Source organism: Taurulus bubalis, assembly GCF_910589615.1.
Source record: "Taurulus bubalis genome assembly, chromosome: 6".
Classification (NCBI taxonomy): Eukaryota; Metazoa; Chordata; class Actinopteri; order Perciformes; family Cottidae; genus Taurulus; species Taurulus bubalis.
The window spans coordinates 11,550,291-11,568,789 of NC_136594.1; the positions used below are offsets into that span (position 1 = coordinate 11,550,291).

The following is an 18,499-nucleotide window of genomic DNA, read 5'->3' on the forward strand; positions in this document are numbered from 1 at the left end:
ACCTCAGACAGAGGGACCATGACAGATGAAGACCGGTTGAATGTTGCCACTATGTGTGGTCGTGTGACTGAGCCGGGCTCCTCCACAGCACATGGGAAACACTTTCTCCTACTGACTTGCCGTTGTCGCCTTGTTGCCCTGTTTTCACCATGAGTAGATCTGCCAGGCGCTTGACCTCTGTGCCCTCATACTGGCGCTGCCGTTGTGCCGCGTGAGCGCCCCCTCTCCTCCGGCAGCTACTGCACGGCATGGCCTCTCTGGATCTGCCATACCGCTGTCCTCGCTGTGGGGAGCACAAGCGCTTCCGAAGCCTGTCGTCCTTACGCGCCCACCTGGAGTACAACCACACGTACGAGACCCTCTACGTCCTCTCCAAATCCAACAGTGTGTGTGACGCTGCTGCTCTGCTGCCGCTTGTGGCCGAGGGAGCTCTCCTCGCACCCGCCAACAACAACGACCCATTTGAGCCGCTGCGGCCTTCAGCTTTAAAGGAGCGCCGCTTTCCTTGTCGTGAGCTTCCTTGTGCGGATGACTTGAGTCTGACCCCGGCTAACTCCAACACTGCAGCCCGGTATATTCCCAATGTGGAGTTTCCCCTGGGGGAGATTTTTATGAAGAAAGCCATGACATCTGCAGACCCAGGTCCCCATGGCAACCCCAGCACAGCTGTAGCAGTGGCAGCTAACGTAGCGGCTAGCGCAGTGGAGGCGGCCTACGAGGAGGGCCTGGCCAGGCTGAAGGCTCGGGCATTTGAGCGGCTGGAGCTGGATGAAAGGCTTGAGAAGCTGTCTGAAGAGGTCAATACGATCATTTTGGTTGTCAGAATCAACTTGACTTTGGCTCTCAGTCGTTCTCAATATACTTACGTAAAACATAGAACAAACTTACATGATACAGAAACAGACATAGCGCTAAACAAAGATAACACGCTTAACAAACAAGCAAACAAAAACGTGTAGGTAGTATGCTAGGTTAGAGCTGGACACAAACTATTCATATAGTTATTCGTCAGGTTGTTACGATGTTCAAAAATTATTTTACTGGTTTACTGGTTTTACTGATTTTACTGGAGAAAGCTTAATTTTGTTGTGTGGAATTAAAACATTTCTCACTTTAGTACCCCCTAGTGGTTGTATCAAAGTATACATACTAATTCATGAACAAAGGATCCAGCCATGGAACATTAAGAATGAATAGTTTATATTTTCCCAGAAACTTTCTACACACAAAAAATTCATACATTGTTTTATTTGAAATATGCTGTACGAAGAATAAAAACATAAATACAAACTCAAAAGAGGGAACTTCTCTGTGACCTAGCAGAAAGAAAAGTTGTTCTTGCTCATGAGGGATTGGAGTATTATTGACTAGCTGTGTGCTTAGTCTTCAGACTAATGTCTGAAAGTTGTATTGCAAAATATAATGTAGAGGGAAAGCCTATGTATTGTGAACAATGGAGCCCCCGCAATTTTTTTTTCAACTCTCTTCCACTAAGGAACTTGATGCCTGAAATGTGTGGGTTGCTTAAACAGTACTCAAAGATTGTAACACTGTGTAACTTGTTCCGGGTTGCCAGTTTGATGTCTGTAGGTGGGTTATTTCATAGTCAAGAGTCGTTTTCTATTTAGATTAGACATTCAAGATTCAAGCAGAGATGTCACATCTACTGAGTGTGATCAGTTGAACTTAAAAATTGGTCACATTTGTATTAGTAGCCAATAGAAAACAACTAAGACCGTACTAACATGTTTTCTTTAAGGTGCTCAACAGCTGCATGATTGAAACAAGGAAGTTGAACTGACAAAAACAAGTACATCATGAATAGCATCAATCAAGGAATGAAGAAGTTAAGACTTTAATAGTTTTTAGCCTAAATAAAAGCTTATTCTTCTCAGTGTCTCTAGGGTAGAAGAGGCTGCACCACAGTTTGGTCATGCTTGCTCACACTCAAAACTTATCAAAGAAGATTTTCATATTCAGAAGTTGCATGTTTTGAATTGAAAAACTAGCATTTTATAATTGGAGCAGTTCTAGTACGGGTCAAGGCCAGTATAACAATTTATAATATAGCTGAATTGGCTTGATGTTTTTCCATCATGTCATAATGTCGTAATAGTTATATTGCAGCTTATCTTGCAGTGACTGGTAGGAGACAATCTAGATAACCCAAAATGTTCACTTATGTTGTCATCTTGATGATTTTATTGAGGCTTAAGTAGTATTCTAATTTTGCATCTTATTTAAGTAAAAAAAAAAAAAAAAAGTCTTCACATTAAACTGTTGAGCCCTAGGGTCCCCCAATCGGGAGACCCTTTTATATCAGGAAAATCAAGAAAAAATCATGGTATAAATCCCTCCCCCCCAAAAAAACAAACATGTTATGTATCAAATTAAACATAGAAATCAGGGCTACAATAATATATAATCCCGATGTACAACCTCTAAATACAACTCAAACAATAAATAGGATTAGGGGTTAGGGTTAGAGTTAGGGCTTAAAGGGCTACAGATGCAGTCAGATGTATATGATAAAACATAGATATGAAAGATGTTCACTGACAGAAGTATTTTTTCATGAATGTGTTAATTGCTTAGTTAATGGCCTAATTTGCATAACTAATGTGGCAGGACAGACAGCTCAAGTGCCTCTTGTCTTGTAGGTGGAGCAGAAAATAGCGGCCCGCGTAGGTCGTCTTCAGTCAGAGCTGGAGAGGAAGAGCTCCGAGCTGGAGCGGGCCAAGCTGGAGAGCGAACAGCTGAGCCAGGAGAAACAAGATCTGGAGGACAAGGCCTCCGAGCTCTCTCGGCAGGTGGACGTCTCTGTGGAAATGCTGGCCAACCTCAAACAGGACCTGGTGAACAAAGAGCAGGAGCTCAACCACAAACAACAGTAAGTGATAAGTCTTCAGACTTAGTGGAGGCTTAAAGCTGTTGCCGACCTGTTGGTGTGCTTTGCTATCACGTGAGGAAAAGTATTTCCATTAGAGATTAAATCTTGAGAATAGATTGGTTGTTTAAGTCATTTAGTTCACTGATTGCAGCTTCTAAAATGTGAAATATGCTGGTTTCTTCTGCTGTGATAGTAAATAGAATACCTTTGAGCTTTGGATTGTTGGTGGGATATAACAAAACGACGTAACCTTAATTGTTGATGAAAATAATCCTTAAATACAGCCCTAATTTTCATTGTGTGTAAAAAAGACAAACATGCTGCTGTTTTGATGAAGGTGATGTCAGTTTGTTGGTTCATTGGTCTGTCCATCTCTCTTACAAAGGTCATAGTCAACTTGGCTTATGGGGGAACATAAAAAAGTAAAACATGAACACCCTCGGCGACCAATTTCTTCACCCTTGACCTTGACACTGATGGCTCAGTGTCTCTACTTCACCTCTACGTATTTGTTGATGTTTAAGTTTCACTCACATTCACCCACCAGATGTGGTCGGCATCTGTCTGGCTGCTGTCTCCTTAAAGTGTCCAGGGCTGGTTAGCTGCTCATGCTGAATGGAGAAACCTCTCTCTCAGGCAAGTCCCTCCATGAAGCTGCCATGAAAGTATGGCTGCTTTAAATAGAAGGATCCCTTGGATATCATTCAGATTGGTGATGCAAGTTACTGCTGGCTCTGAATTTGATGAACATTGTTTTGAGCTCTCCCCCAGAATGGCACAAGGAATGAGTGAGACCAGGCTACATTTTTTTAGATGTTCAGAGCTAATTTATGCTATTTTCAGTTTGACGGGCTAGAAGCAATGCATACAATATATAGTTTGTACTAAGTCTGTATTCAAATGGAGGTAATAAAAAAAGATAATGCATCCTCTGCCATTATATTTTACAAAATGGTTTTCCTTTTTCCTCTCTCACAAATTGGGTTTTTAAAGATGCATGGCGATCAATTTCCATAAAGAATATTTTACCAATGCCATACAGTTTGTAATTCATTATTAATGACAGGAAGTTACTGTATGAGGCATAGTAAGAATATAATGGGAAAAGAAGGCTCTGGATTGGTTATTTTGTGTTCATTATAAATTGAGGCCCATGAAAGGTGTCAGGACAAGGTTTAAAAAAAAAACTAGTTTCTGTCGACTTGTATGAAATGAATGCAAAGATGCTCTATAACAAAGTTATGGCATTACAAACTCTGCGGATGGTTTGAAATGGGAGACATTTCCTGTCTCCTAGGTGGGCGTGGTCCTGGCGTGGTCACTTCTGCCTCAATCCCACCACCTCGTTCGGAAGTGTTGTGAATGTCGTGTGGATGGATGAAAGCAGATGGGGTTATATTTGCGAGTTAATAGACTGATGTCCCGCCCCTAATCTCCTAAAGGGGCGGAGCAGTGGCAAATCCCGCAAGATGCCAAAACGAGAAAACTGACTCCCAGTGCGCCGTCTCCTTTCTGAACTGTCTCTTTAGTTACTCTCTCACTAAGGTGTAGCACTTTTATATCTGCTGCAAACACAAACGCAAGCTCTTTGCCTTTTTGCATCTATTGTCTTTGTTACAGTGATCTACAGTTGTGTACAGGTGCCGTTCAAGGCTCATATTCAAGCCATCTGGTATCTCTACTGTGTCTTTATCTGACCGGACAGCCAGCCTCGTCTTTCTATCTTCCTCCGGGTTATTATCACTTCTTCGGCTTCTTTATCAGGCCTGAATGTCAACAGTAGGTCGGAGACAGAAAAGCGCTCTCAAGGCGTCAAATCTCATTACACACATTACACATGTGACTGTGCTATGTGTGTATGTGATTCTTTGTGAAGCTATCAATGTGACACAAAGGGAATGCACATATCAATTTAAAGGCTTTTGGGTATTAAAGCTGTAGCAGACAACTTTGGAGAAACCAGCAAGAGTATGCTAGATTTTTGAAAGCATCCAACAGAAAACATCCTAGCCCCTCTCTTCAGGCCTCTCCCTAAACAGACATGAACTAGCACTGTCAGTCCACAATAGTGTGCCAGGGAATGAAGCGCAGCGCATTATTGTTATCACAAACCATATTTAGCGAACTCATGTCTCTTTCACATATAAGAAAACACAGAACATTATCCAACATTAACCAATGAACATGGCTATTCTTTGCACTCACAGCTGCTAATGTCAATGAGTGCGTTCAGATAGGCAGGTAGATAGGCCCTCCGATCATAGCGGGCAGAATGAAATAATTGGATAGGTTAATTACAGGCCTGTGACAACAATAGATACCAGATACCAGATTATTTTCTTTTTTTGTCAGAGAATTGGATAAATTGGTTGCTGTCGGCATGTAAAACAAATTGCAACTAATATAACGGCTTCTAAATCAATTGCCCATCCTGGCTTTAATAGTGAGGCATTATTACTATCTCCACCAGGAAAATAATGCGATGACTTTAACTCCTTTCCAGCCGATCCCTCTTCTGTTGTCATTTTTCCGGTGTTCATTCAGTCTCTTCAGTCCAGATTCTTCGTTGCTTTACAGATGTACTGTTTCTCACAGTAAAGTCCGGCCAGCAGCTCTGAAACCTTAACACTTTACATTTCTGATCATATAAATCAGAGAAAAGAGAACAGCTTTTATAATGCAAAAATGTTAATATGAATGACTTATACGGGTATATAATTGTTGATGAACCAATCAACTTCATGACTAATTGTATTAGCACTAGAGTCCAATGAGTTTCAGTGATTTGTGTGATGTTCTGGCCGTCTTGTTCCCTGCTGCAGGTCACGGCTAACTCACAAACGTGTCTCTTTGTGTCAGTACTACGGAGACCGCTAAACTGGTAATATTAAAAGTTGAGTGGCTGATCTTGTGATAGAATGATACAAAACAACAAAACAGCATTTCATCAAGTTAAATGAGCTAATGAGAAGCATGCTTTTCTTCGATTTTAGCCCCACCCCACCGTTGTAAAGGGTACAGTAGCTTTGATCATGTCTCCCAAACCTGGTGGTATCAGACTGGGATGGCCACACTCTCCCTGCCTGGGCTGTATGACCGCCTCCTACTTATGTCAGCAGCCCAGTTTCTCGCTCTCACACACACACACACACACACACACACACACACATACATACATACACGCACGCGCGCACACACACACACTTGTTCTGTCTCTGTGTGTCTCTCTCTGAGGAGAAGCTGGCAGTCAAACAGTAAGCTCATTCAGACTTTAAAATACAGTCTGAGGTGGAAAAAGAGCATCACAGTCGGTGAATGTTCAGCAGGGTTGATGACTAAGCAGAAAGTTAAGACACAGAGCAGCTTGTTGGCTAAAATATGGCTGCCCAACAACCTTATGCATACAGCCGATTCTTTTCAAAACTGTTGATATCCTCGGGTGACTTTGTGTAGTCTGTGAAACTCCTTCAAGGAGTTATGCATCAACTAGCACAAAAGTAGTGTCAAGTGCTAAAAATGCGAGTCACCTCATCGTGAGTTGCTATGCAACCGGAGAAGTCCCACGAACTGGCTTCTTCCGCTGCTAGCAGCATTATGCATAAATATATAACACAATCTAATAATTTATTCTGCACTCAGAAACGCTGTAAATAATTATGAAAAACATACAAAACGCCTCAGGTACACGTGTGCAATTCAGCTTGGTTATTATTAGAGTGTACAGTTTAGTTTGAAGCAAAATTAATTCACAAACAACAACACAGACAAAAACACACTGCATGCTCATGCTGTAACACTCACTGAAAGCACATAATGATACACATTACACAGCACTGTACCAGTCAAAGCTGAATGAATAACAGAGTCCCTCAAGCATGCCTGTTTGATAGCAGCTGGAATAAATGAGAGCATCTGTAATCTGGAGCCTAAAGAGAAATGAAAAATGGTGGGACGGTTATCTCCATCATTTCAGTGTGCTACAGACTAAAAGTAGAAAAAAAAGGCCTAATTGTGTGTCTATCCTAGAAATATGTCAACTACAGTCATACTCTTTCCAGCCATTAATCGCGTGATGACATTTATTTAGTTGCTATGATATTCGCTAGTCACTAATGTGCCAAGTGCCATATTATTGTACCAGTAGATCATTGTGAATAGCTGTTTCTAATTAACTTTGATCTTCAGTTCGTGATCCCTTTCATTCATGGAAACGACTGGCCTCACTGCTCCTACAGGAGGACATGATACTCTTTGCAGCCAGATTGTCAGACGCTGCTTAATTGTGTCTCTTACCGGTTGAAAAGTTTGTATGAGGTGGTTGATACAGTCTTGTAATCCAATATACTACAATCCTGGACCCAGTTAGAGCTGAAACCATTTGTCGATTAATTGATCAATCAGTCGACAAACAATATTCAGCAGCTATTTTTAGTAGACATCAATCAAAAATGGCAAACGTTTCCGTGTCCCAGCTTCTCAGTTGTCATGATTTGGAAGACATTTGAATCACATCATTAAGGAGGCACAAGTCAGCAGCAAGAGTCAGAGCACAACATTGAACATTGATGTAAATGTGCCACAGTTAGACAAGAGGCTATTTTTCATCTGGTCAAATGTTACAAGGTCACCGTAAAAAGAGAAAGAAACAAAAGTAGTGAGATCCTTTATAAGTGTGCAGAGGAATAATACATAAAAGAAAAAGACTGGACCAAAACCAAATCAATTAAAATGAATTGGCAAAGTAATCGACAATATAAATAATTCAAAATGGCAGCCCTCCAACAAATACTTCCTTTCTGAAGCTCATTGTGTTTGAAAGGTGATGATTATGGTAATTTTTGTAGCTGTAGGTTTTGGCATTGTGGTGTCAGATTTTGTTATACTTTGATTTGTATTGTACCCACTTCAGTGATGTACGAACAGGGGAGGGGCTAAGTGTTGCGGTAGTACAGTTGTTTATTTTAGATTGTGCAGGTGTTCTATCAGTACAGAGACAACGCATGTCAGTTTTTCATATCATATTTAGTGCGCACACACGCACACACACCCACACACACACACACGCACCCACACACACACACACACACACACACACACACACACACACACACACACACACACACACACACACACACACACACACACACACACACACAGTTGCTGCAGTAGCCCTTTGATTTATTCCTACAACCAGCAATGATAAAGTAAGGGTGCCTTGTGCTGCATAAGGAAGCCAAAGGCTGAAAACAGAGCATGGTGGAGTCTTGCTATTGGCTGTTACTGTGCCTACATAAAAAAAAAAGCTTGAGCAGCATCTATGCATAGTGAAGCTGTCAGGGTAGAGAGAGAACTCGCCTCATTAACGACAGAGTCTGAGAGAGAGGAGCATCGAGTATTAGCACGGCAAGACCTCTGAAGGCTTTTTAATGAAAATAAATCAGAGCGAGGACGTCATCTGCAATACATCCAAAAATGTGGACTTGAAAATGAGTTTGACATCTTCTATAAAGCGTCTGTGTTTTAATATAACATATTAAAGCACAGTGTATCTCAAAATCTGCCAAAGCACCACACAATACATTAATATGTGTATATGCTAGTAAATTGTTTGGATAACAGAAAAGCATTGCAGTGCTGACGCTAAACACTTTCACGCCATGAAAAAACTAATGCACGGGTTCATTGTACATCGTTTTTCATGTGGAATATGTTAAAATCTTCCATGATTATTACTTGACACATATTGTCTTACGTATACTTACTTGCAGAGCTCATTTACTAGGACTGGATCTCTGCAGGTAGATACATTCAGGCTATAATGTACAATCTAGAGCTGTAATTGGACAAGCTTTGGGACAATCATGCTCGGTGTAAACAAAAGTATGTACATAGACACTGCATTCAGGCTTCCAGCAGCAATATTAAGTGGAGTATAACAAGAAGGGGTTCTGTTGATCCACTGAATGTTATCCCTCAGATAGAGCAGGATTTACAAGCTGAGGGCTGTTCATGTCTATCATTAGATTGAATAAACTGATTTTGTGTCTGTGTCCTTGAGGCTGGATGAAATACTTTGAACACGAAGGAAAATGGAAACAGGAAGGATGGTGCATCCAGTCTTTCAGTGGACACGTCTTCTTTCTCATTTTGTTAAGTGTGACATGGAAGGTTAAAGTAACCAGTGCACTGTTACACTGTTAGCAGGTGGACTGTGGTTATGGGACTGTAAGATCTTTGGGGGATGTACTGGGTTTAGTCAGTATCTGTGTGGTTCTTCTGTCAAAAGCTGATAGTGAGACAATGCTGTCATTATTTTTTTTTTAACTGTCAAGCTGTCATAGAGCTGAATGAATGCTGCTGATGTGTATACATTTAAAGGCCAGTATGATTGAACAGTCTGCACTATAGCTGACATGTTTAGCTGATTCATCTAGTTAATAATGATCAGAAAATGTATGGCATTCGATTGTTGAATAATTTATCATTTTCAAGCAAAAAATAATCTTCTTCCTGCCTCTTACATGTAAAGATTTGCTGTTTTTCCTTAGTTTTATATAATTGTAAACTGTCTATCTCTGAGTTTTACACAAAATCAGCAATTTGAAGATGTCACTTTGGACTCGGGACATTTGTCATGATTTGTAATTGTTATGACCCGTCTCTTAGACCACAACAAACCGGAGACGCAAGATGACGTCTTAACAAAAGATATTTCATGCAATCAAATTTAACGAAATTAAACGCAATTAAATTGAAAACTGAATGTTAACAGTGTGAAAATCAGTGGTGGTGGTAGTAGTGTATGTGGCGCATGAGTGGAACATATGAGTGTTGTAAAGTTGCAACACAAAATATAAAGTGAGACTAAAGCAGCATGACAAAAACAAACCACGAGAGCTGCATCAGCAAAACAGACTGCTAGTATCACCGGGCCAGCTGTTCCCTGCCACCAGGTATCTTGAAAACTACTACTCGTTTTCACAGATATTTCTATTATTATTATTATTATATTTCCAGTTGCACTTCTGCAAAACGATTGCCTCCACAAGTACAAAACATCACCGTCATCATGCAAACAAGAATTTTACGACAGATTAATTCTCTGTTTTTGAGAGTCTGACAGCTGAATATCAGGTGGCCTTTTCTGCCATAATGATGATATAATGATCCATTTCATGTCATTTTTGTCATTGTGATCACCTTGCTGTTGTATCCCTGTGCAACTCAGCCTTGTGTGATTTGTAACAGGAGTTTTGATCTTGAGAGGACTGATTTGAGCCACAATACAATATTTACTCTCCCGTGATTGGTCGGAGCCAAGATGTGGATAAGTGGTTTCTTTGAAAACCAGTCTGTATTATTGTTTTTTCTCTGAGAGGCTTTGAAAAAAAAGTACATTTCAGCCTGCATCCCTTTCATCATCTCTTCTCTCACCCTTTCATCCTTGTCTGTCTCACATCTTCTTCTCGTGTAGCCATACTCTCTACACATCTTCCCATGCTAGTGTTCTCTTTGTGTGTTTTTGTGTAATGAGTACACATGTGTGACATTATGACATGATAACACAATGTAGTCTACTGAATCTGTCTCTCCTAAAAAAAAAAACACTATTTGATCCAGGTGTCAAAACACAACGAGACACGAGCAGCTGTCCTTTGTTAGATCGGAGAAAGCGTGTATTCATGCAGCAGCCTCGTCTTCCTCATGCAGCATTTCAGTCAATCATCTCTGCTCTTTAATATTAATGAGGCATCATTTTGAATTAATGGCCAGATATGATGACATCTTTGAAAGGAGGCTGACCAGTGATTGTTATTAGCATTCAAACAAAAGCCTTCAGAAGAGCAACCCTTATTAATCATGCCTGTTATAGCTGGATGTCTTTGCCATACTATACTATTTGTTATGGCTGTTAAGTGGTCGGGAAATAAGACATTGAAGGCTCAGCTATTCATTATTTCTCTGGACATATGCAGTGTCATATAGGACATCTATTGAAGCCCATTTTCATTTGTGTAATAGCAAGCCTACATTTTACAAGACTGAAGCTTTTTCTATTTCCGAGAGCTTGAAGGGACGAGAAGGCATCAGATTTTAAATGAATATCAGGCAAACAAGCCCCATTCTAGTCGTCTAATTGGGGGAAAGCAGCAGAGAGCAAGACCAGTGTTTGCTGTTAGGGTGTTGAAGGGGAATGTGAGGTAAAACTAATAAAATGTAACAGTGTAACCTACTGCTGTGTGTAAGTGCTTGTGTTTAGTGAGGCACATTGTTTGTATCAGAGCTTAGCTCTTGTACATAATGTTTAATTAAATATGGACAGATCAATCGGAAGTGTGTAACGATATAAAGATAAGAGAGGGGAGGGAGGTGTAGACGCTGGTGGTGGTGGTGGGGAGATGCAGGTTTGTGGGGAGATGCAGGTTTGTACAATAGTAGTTATTTAAGATAGATTTAATCAATATTTGATTGCTCTATTTACATAGCGGACACACTGTTCCTAGCCAGTAAATCCTTTCTGTTGTTCATGAAACATTGCCTGTAAAGTTTTAGGAAACTCTAATCACAGTGGAAAATGCTATCTTGGTCTTATGAATTTACTTTACACAATTAAATGTACTTGAACTTTTGATCGGTGTGGTACATGTGGCAGGATTAGTGGTGCAATTTAGATCCTACTATAGATATAAATATAATGATGTCCTGCAAAATCCTGTCAGGCTAAGAAAGAGCCTCTATAGCTGAAAGTAGGGTACAATTGGTTGCTTAAAATTGAAAAAAATCATCTGTAGTTTATTCTGTGCACCACAGGGATTAATATTTGAATCGTGAGACACAGATTAAACAAACAAGATACAGCATGTTAATTATTGAGATTTTGAAGTATTTTGTGACCCTGAGGCTAGCTGTTCCCCCATGTTTCAGTCTTGATGCAGGTACATTTGTACAAATAGATATAAGACTGTTATCCATTTTCTCATCTAGTTCTTGGCAAGAAAGCAAATTAGCATTGTTGTGTGTGTGTGTGTGTGTGTGTGTGTGTGTGTGTGTGTGTGTGTGTGTGTGTGTGTGTGTGTGTGTGTGTGTGTGTGTGTGAAATGGAAACAAAGATAATGAAATATGTAGTTTTCCTTCGCCCACGAACGTGAATCGGTGTGGATCCAGCATGGAGCCACCGCCGAGTCATTTCCTCTGAATCACGCCCCAGATTTAACAAACTGCATGTTCATCACCCCGAAAAGATGTCTGTGTTCCTTTTCTGCTCCTCCAGCATCCGGGTAAACACACAGGCATGTTTGTCACCTTGAGGCTTTCTTTCGGAGGTGTTGGAGTGAGTCGCGCTTTGAGAGTGAGGCATGTGTGTACATCTGAGTGTGTGTGTGTTGAAATTAGGATTGACAACAGGAAGCAGCCACATCCTATTTCTCTCCACTCCTCTGTCAAACCTTATGTGTTTTCTGCTTCCACATGCTTCAATCCTCTTTTTTTCTATCCTCTTTATTTCTGGTATCATCCATTTTTTTTGCAAGTTTCCCAGCATCCAGTGAAGATATATTTTTTTCCTTCCCACCACCTCGGCCCTCCCTCCAACATTTTTTTTTCAGTCTTTCGATCAAATTCCTGATTCCCTTGCTTCTTCTCCGTAAAGATTTCCAAGCTGAGTGAGGTTCCTTCAGCCGAGTGGTTAAGCTTCTGGTGCATTCGTGCATTTCTTCCTTACACAGAAAAAGAGAGGGAAAGGCTTTCCCGTCTTGCTTCTAACACATTCCTCCTCATGGGATAGGTGCATCTGTCTCTAGTCAGAACACAATTTTGATATGTTGAATTATTAATTGAGACTAATTACAAATGCATTGCAATTTGGATGCCAAAACAGATCGTATGGTACATGCGATCCTAACTCAGCTACTCTATTAATAGCAGCTGTGAGATAGTTATATGTCATTATACGGGAGGCTGAACTAAAAACAGTGCTCAGTCATTGTTGCTTTCCGTTTATTAGCTTGAATAATGAGTGCAGAACTTTGGCTTCAGGCTGCTTAATCATACACCACATTAGGTACAGCTCCAATCATTGAATTAAAATAATGATACGTGGACTAATTGTACACAAATGACATATTTTGAGTTGAAAGCCGATTCTCCAAATAAACCTGATTACTAATGAAAGCTGATCTTGTGTTTGTATTACACAAAGCTCTGATGTTCTATCTGTGCCAAGTTCAACCATCTCGGCTGGGCAGGTAAAGCACATTTCACACATGAAGGAAATTCAAAGTGGTTTACATAATTGCATGATACATAAACAGGAAACACATAAAAATGTTGAAACACAAAATGCAAAGATAGAAACTTGTTTCAAAGGAAACAAAAGAGAAAAATATAAAAGTGTAAAGTAGAGGATGATGGGTGTTAACGCTGCTCTCATAATAAATATGATCATTTAAACAATAGATTGAATGTGTAATGGAAAGGGGTCGCTCTTAGTGATGAACCCACAGAGATGCATCACTCAACTCTGTAGCTCCCCTCAGCTCTCTGAATCCTTTGTATCTCCTTGCAGTTCTTTGTTTTGTTTTCACTGTTTTGGTCCAATCTCACTGCTCTCACCAGCATCGTTTTCAGACACAGCAGGCAGCTGTTTTCAGCGATAAAGATCTATACACAACCTGCACAGCATGAAACCACAGATGCACACAGTAAGTGACTAGCTGGTGAAAATAGTGGTGCATAAAAATGCTTCTAAGTGAATGCCATCGTTTCTCTGGGTCTGCTGGATTAGTAAGATCGCCATATTAACATTGTATGATGATAATATTTAATTGTCTCAATCTTTCAAATTAATCATGCTTAAAGGTTCAGTCACAGTGAAAGAGCGTAACATTTTTCATCAAGAGACCAAAACTGGGTTAAAACTTAGTTAAATTAAAGCAACAGTGTGTCGCAGTTCAGTTCTTTTGAAAGAAATTGGATCGACCAAAAAGCTTACAATTCTGATGAACTGAAAACATTGTGAAAGGGTTGAAGTTCTAAGACGCAAACACAGACAACTCCCAGACCAGACAATGTGGTGTTAGACCACATCGACCTGTGGTTGACCTGTCAATCACAAAGTAGCACACGCCCTAATGGCCTATTTTACTCTAAATAGGACCATCATTTACTAAATCAACATCATGCTGTATTGAAGAAGACTTGAAACTAGCAAGTGAGGCCATTAACTAATGTTTACAATGATTATTAAGGTAATAAATTAAGTGAGAAGTAGTGAAGTGAATAATTAATGATCGCTCTGTTAGAAAGATAGTTTTTAATACCAATTTAGGTTAAAAAGGATGGTGTAGGCTTTTAATTGCTTCCAATTCATAGCATTTTTGGTAGTTACCATTTTGGAAGTACATAAGACAATGCATACAGGAATTTAAGGGAAAGGATGTGTTATTTGCTGGTAATGATCATGATTACACTAAACTACCATCATGTGTTGTTTACTTTTAGGCAAGGAGCTGTGCAGGTGTTACTTCTTGAGTCTTTGTTATGTGACCTTAATTTGGAGTTAAATATCATACCAAGTGTTAATTCACTGTTATTAGTGTTACCCTCCACCACAAGCCCATTATGTGGAAACCAGACCTTGCCTCCTCTCTGTCCCCTAAATTTGCCTCCTGTGAGATCCCGGTTGTACAAATCTTTATCATGTGTTGGCTGCATGTTGAGATCCCACTTTCCTCTTCCAGAAGCAGAAAGGAGAGTTTATAGTTGGAGGAGGATGAGGCAATTGGAAAAGCTTGCTCCGAGACAGTTTATGTCTCATTCAAGCACAAACATTCTTTGTGTTTTCTCTATAAATGTTCACAGTGGCGAAGAGAGTATCCAGTAATACAGTAAGCATCTTGTAATTACTTCACAGCCAATTGCATTGGGCCCAGTGATCCCTAAGTAGATCAAAATCATATTATCTCACATTATGGGCTATTACCAAGAGACTAATTCCAAACGTTATTGATCACAGAAGAAAACTAATGGCCACTTAATTTTGATATAATTTACTGATCCACTGATTGTTCACTCACAGATTTGATATGTGCTTTCATTTCTACCTTGCAGTCAAACACCTTGACTAATTTTGGAGTGATATTTTTTTTTTTAACTTTGCCTGAGGATAAAAAAAAAAGCTAACTGAGCCAGATGGCAAACTATTTTATATCAGATAATGCCCCCATTTCAAGAAAATTCACTGTGAGCGCTGTTACTGTTTTTGGATGCATTCTGGATTGTGTAATGGATAGTAGTAATGGATGTTTGACATCAGTTGGATGTTAAAGTATCCATCCCGATGAGCAGCTTGGCTTATTTCACGAGCTCGAACCATTTTAAACTGGAGGGAAACAGATTTTATGTCCCTGTGTTCTGTCTGCAGTGATGGTTTGAACCTTTTAATGATTCATTTGGCTTTGTCAAGGTCAGATGTCTGAATTGTCTCGTTACGTTCTCCTGACTGCATTGCTTAGCCATTAAAGTATCATATTGTTTATATGGACACAAAGAAAGCTTCTGGGAATTGTCGAAGTCCCACATAGGGAATATGTTTTATATCGACAGGCATGAAAAGGAAGGTTCTGCAAGGGCGTGTGGAATGTTGGATTGGGTGGTTATTCAGATTAAAAAATGTGTGCCTGGATGTGAGAAGTAGTACATTACACAAACAGTTATTATCAATAGATGTACAGAAAATCATCAAGAACACTTTGGATCATTTATTAATTGTCTTTATCAAGCAAATACAAAAGTGATCATTCCAGGTTCTTACATGAAATAATTGGCTGCTTTGTCTTGTTGTTGATTGTGTTGATAAAATATCTTTGTGTTTTGAACTGTTGCTTGTAACGTAAGAAACGTAAGACATCACTTTGGTCTCTGAGATGATGGTTTGCATTTTTCATGGACATTTACTGAATAAATGATTCATGGATTAATCCAAAAATGAACAACAAACTCTAAATTATTATCAGTTGTAGACCTTGAGAGAAATTTGTGAAAGCAGATGTAATACATTTTCTAATAACATCATATACATGACAATGTGAAAACATTGTGACAAGACAACATTCGCAGCTTCCCTCAATATTACTGAGATTTACAGTGAGTTTCAGCTCATTGTTAGCTGTCTACCTTCACTCTGACTGCTCTCATAGCGTTGCTTTCAGCAAGTAAAGCTTTGATAAACCCAATGTACACGACCCGCTCAGCAGCAAATGACAGACAGAGACAGAAAGAGACTAATTTAAATTCGCACCGTGGACACAAACACATACATGAACGATTAAGGTCCTCCGTAACTGCTGGATGCGTAAATAAACAACTGTTCGCTAACACATTCCCATTATCAACTGAAGAGATGTTGATTCATATCATAATGTGGTTTTCACAACTTGTTTCTGCTGCCTCCAAGTGGCTAAATGTAGTCAGTTATTGCAGGTCGAGAGAATCAACAGGGCTGTATGAGGGCAAAGCCAAAGTCATGTCTTTCTGTGTTTCTTCATTGTGACACTAAGGTAGTACATGTTCCATTGCCATTTTTTGGTTTAACTTGGACAGATACCAAGTCAAAGCCAGTTCCCACTAATGCAGAGACTGCTCCTACTGAACATTAGGGTTTTAATTTATCAAATTAATATAATCTGAATAATCAAATATGAACATTTAGGATTTTTTTTAATCACCAGATCATACGCATGATCATCATCATATATATTCATCATATTTTTTAGATGACACTGAACAAAACCACTGCAGGGAAGGCAACAAACCGTTTGCCTTGCAGGCTGCAGACAACTGCTAACACTGTCTGAATTCCTGGTTTGTTTGCCTCCGTATCTGAGTAACACACTGTCCCTTAAAATGATGGGAACTTGGCCCCGCTGTGCCTGCAGCGATATAAATACAGCTGCTCTCTCACCCTCTATTCCTCTTCTCTCTCTCTCTGTCTCTCCTTCTCTTCGTGTTGGTATTGTGTATTTAGCTCTGTCACCAAGCCTCGCAGTGCATAATCTTAAAGAGGACAGAACGGCATGTTCTGTGAATGTAAGAGAGATTTATACTTTATTTTTCTGAAAGTGAAGTTGAACATGTGCGTTTTCACGCCAAGCAAAGGTTCAGCAGTTTAGTAATTTCCCCCTTGATGAGACAGATTAACTTTAAGAGAGCATACCTCCAAATATAAAGAATGTTCTATTAATATTGCCCTTTCCCTCTCTTCCCTTAGGGAAGTCGCTCAGATTGACCAGTTCCTTCAGGAGACGGCGGCACGTGAAGCCAATGCCAAGGTGCGGCTGCAGCAGTTCATCGAGGAGCTGCTGGACCGAGCGGATCGCGCCGAAAAACAGCTGCAGATCATCAGCAGCTGTGGCACCACACCGAACGGCAGCCTGGGACGCTGCAGCCTGCAGGCCTCAAAGGGAAATGGACGCCAGGTGAGATCATCACGTATAAACATGCATCTTCTGTTGGATTGATTGCTGCTCGAAACACTCTGCAAAATGCACTGAGATCATTTGTGTCTGTTTTTAGAATAGACTGAATTGATGACATTCAAGACATTTCCTGTTTTCAGACTGTCCAGGCAACAAATCATAATACAATATACAATGTAAGATATACAAATATATACAGATGACATTGAGCTGCCCAATAATACAGACATCAATTAATTTAAAAATGCACTTTTCAAGTCATATGAGCTATTTCAGATTTAACTTTGTGGCACATTTGAATTGTCATAATAAATCAGACAACTTGACTATCATAAATATATAAAACGGAATCACAGTGTTATGAAACTACTATTTCATAACACTGTGATTCTGTTTAATATATTTATGTTTTTTGTTTTGCCATCCAAGACTCCTCAGAATGGTACTCTCAGCTCTCTCTTTTGCTTTTTGCTGTTGAATAGTGCATAAGCATTGATTATGTTGAGTAATGTCCCTGTAATGCACCACAGGTCGAACACATAATAGACTTTAAGGTCGACTCTTCTTTATACAGTAACTGTCCAGGACTTTCCCATGTTAAACTAACATCACCTCAAAATCTATACAAGAAGAGAGTGTGTTTGTAAATGTGTTGTGAATGTGTGCTTGAGGTCTTTTGAGTCATTTAGCTCATTGGTTGTTCCTCTTGTTCCAGTCATTACCTTCTTGTTGACTGTACTAGCACAACTTAAATTCAGCCTTGCAAAGAGGTTTTTTTATAATGTGAAATTTACCTCATGAAGTCACATGATATGGTTGACAAATGTTTGATTTAATGATTGCACATGGGTTCAAGGGTGTGTATTTGCATTGTTTAGCAAAGCTGGATTGTGCTGCCCACCGGCTGCTAACAGTTAACATTAACTAGCTCTCTTCCTGCAGATTTCAATGCGGATTTGTTGTCCGATTCAATCCGTTCTGTTTTGATTAATGCTCAGAGTTGGTCTGGGCGATGCGGGGTTGAACAAAGCCACAATGCAAATAATTTGCATCAATGCTTTTTATTATTTAAAATACTCAAGTTTCTCGAGTAATCGTCTCAGCCCTAGTTGATAGCCTTGAGGTCAGTGATCTG

At 39.8% G+C, this 18,499-nt stretch overlaps 1 protein-coding gene across 1 annotated transcript in view; it reads left to right on the forward strand.

The window, feature by feature from the left end:
- Nucleotides 1-248: 248 nt before the first annotated feature.
- Nucleotides 249-18,499, forward strand: part of fbxo41 (F-box protein 41) — a gene marked incomplete at both ends in the record, with an annotated part of 30,210 nt that continues 11,959 nt past the window's right edge. The window contains 3 exons of the mRNA XM_079219734.1: nucleotides 249-797; nucleotides 2,661-2,890; nucleotides 17,157-17,364. Of these exons, the coding sequence (XP_079075860.1) occupies nucleotides 249-797; nucleotides 2,661-2,890; nucleotides 17,157-17,364 (987 nt within the window). The remainder of the gene's footprint in view (nucleotides 798-2,660; nucleotides 2,891-17,156; nucleotides 17,365-18,499) is intronic.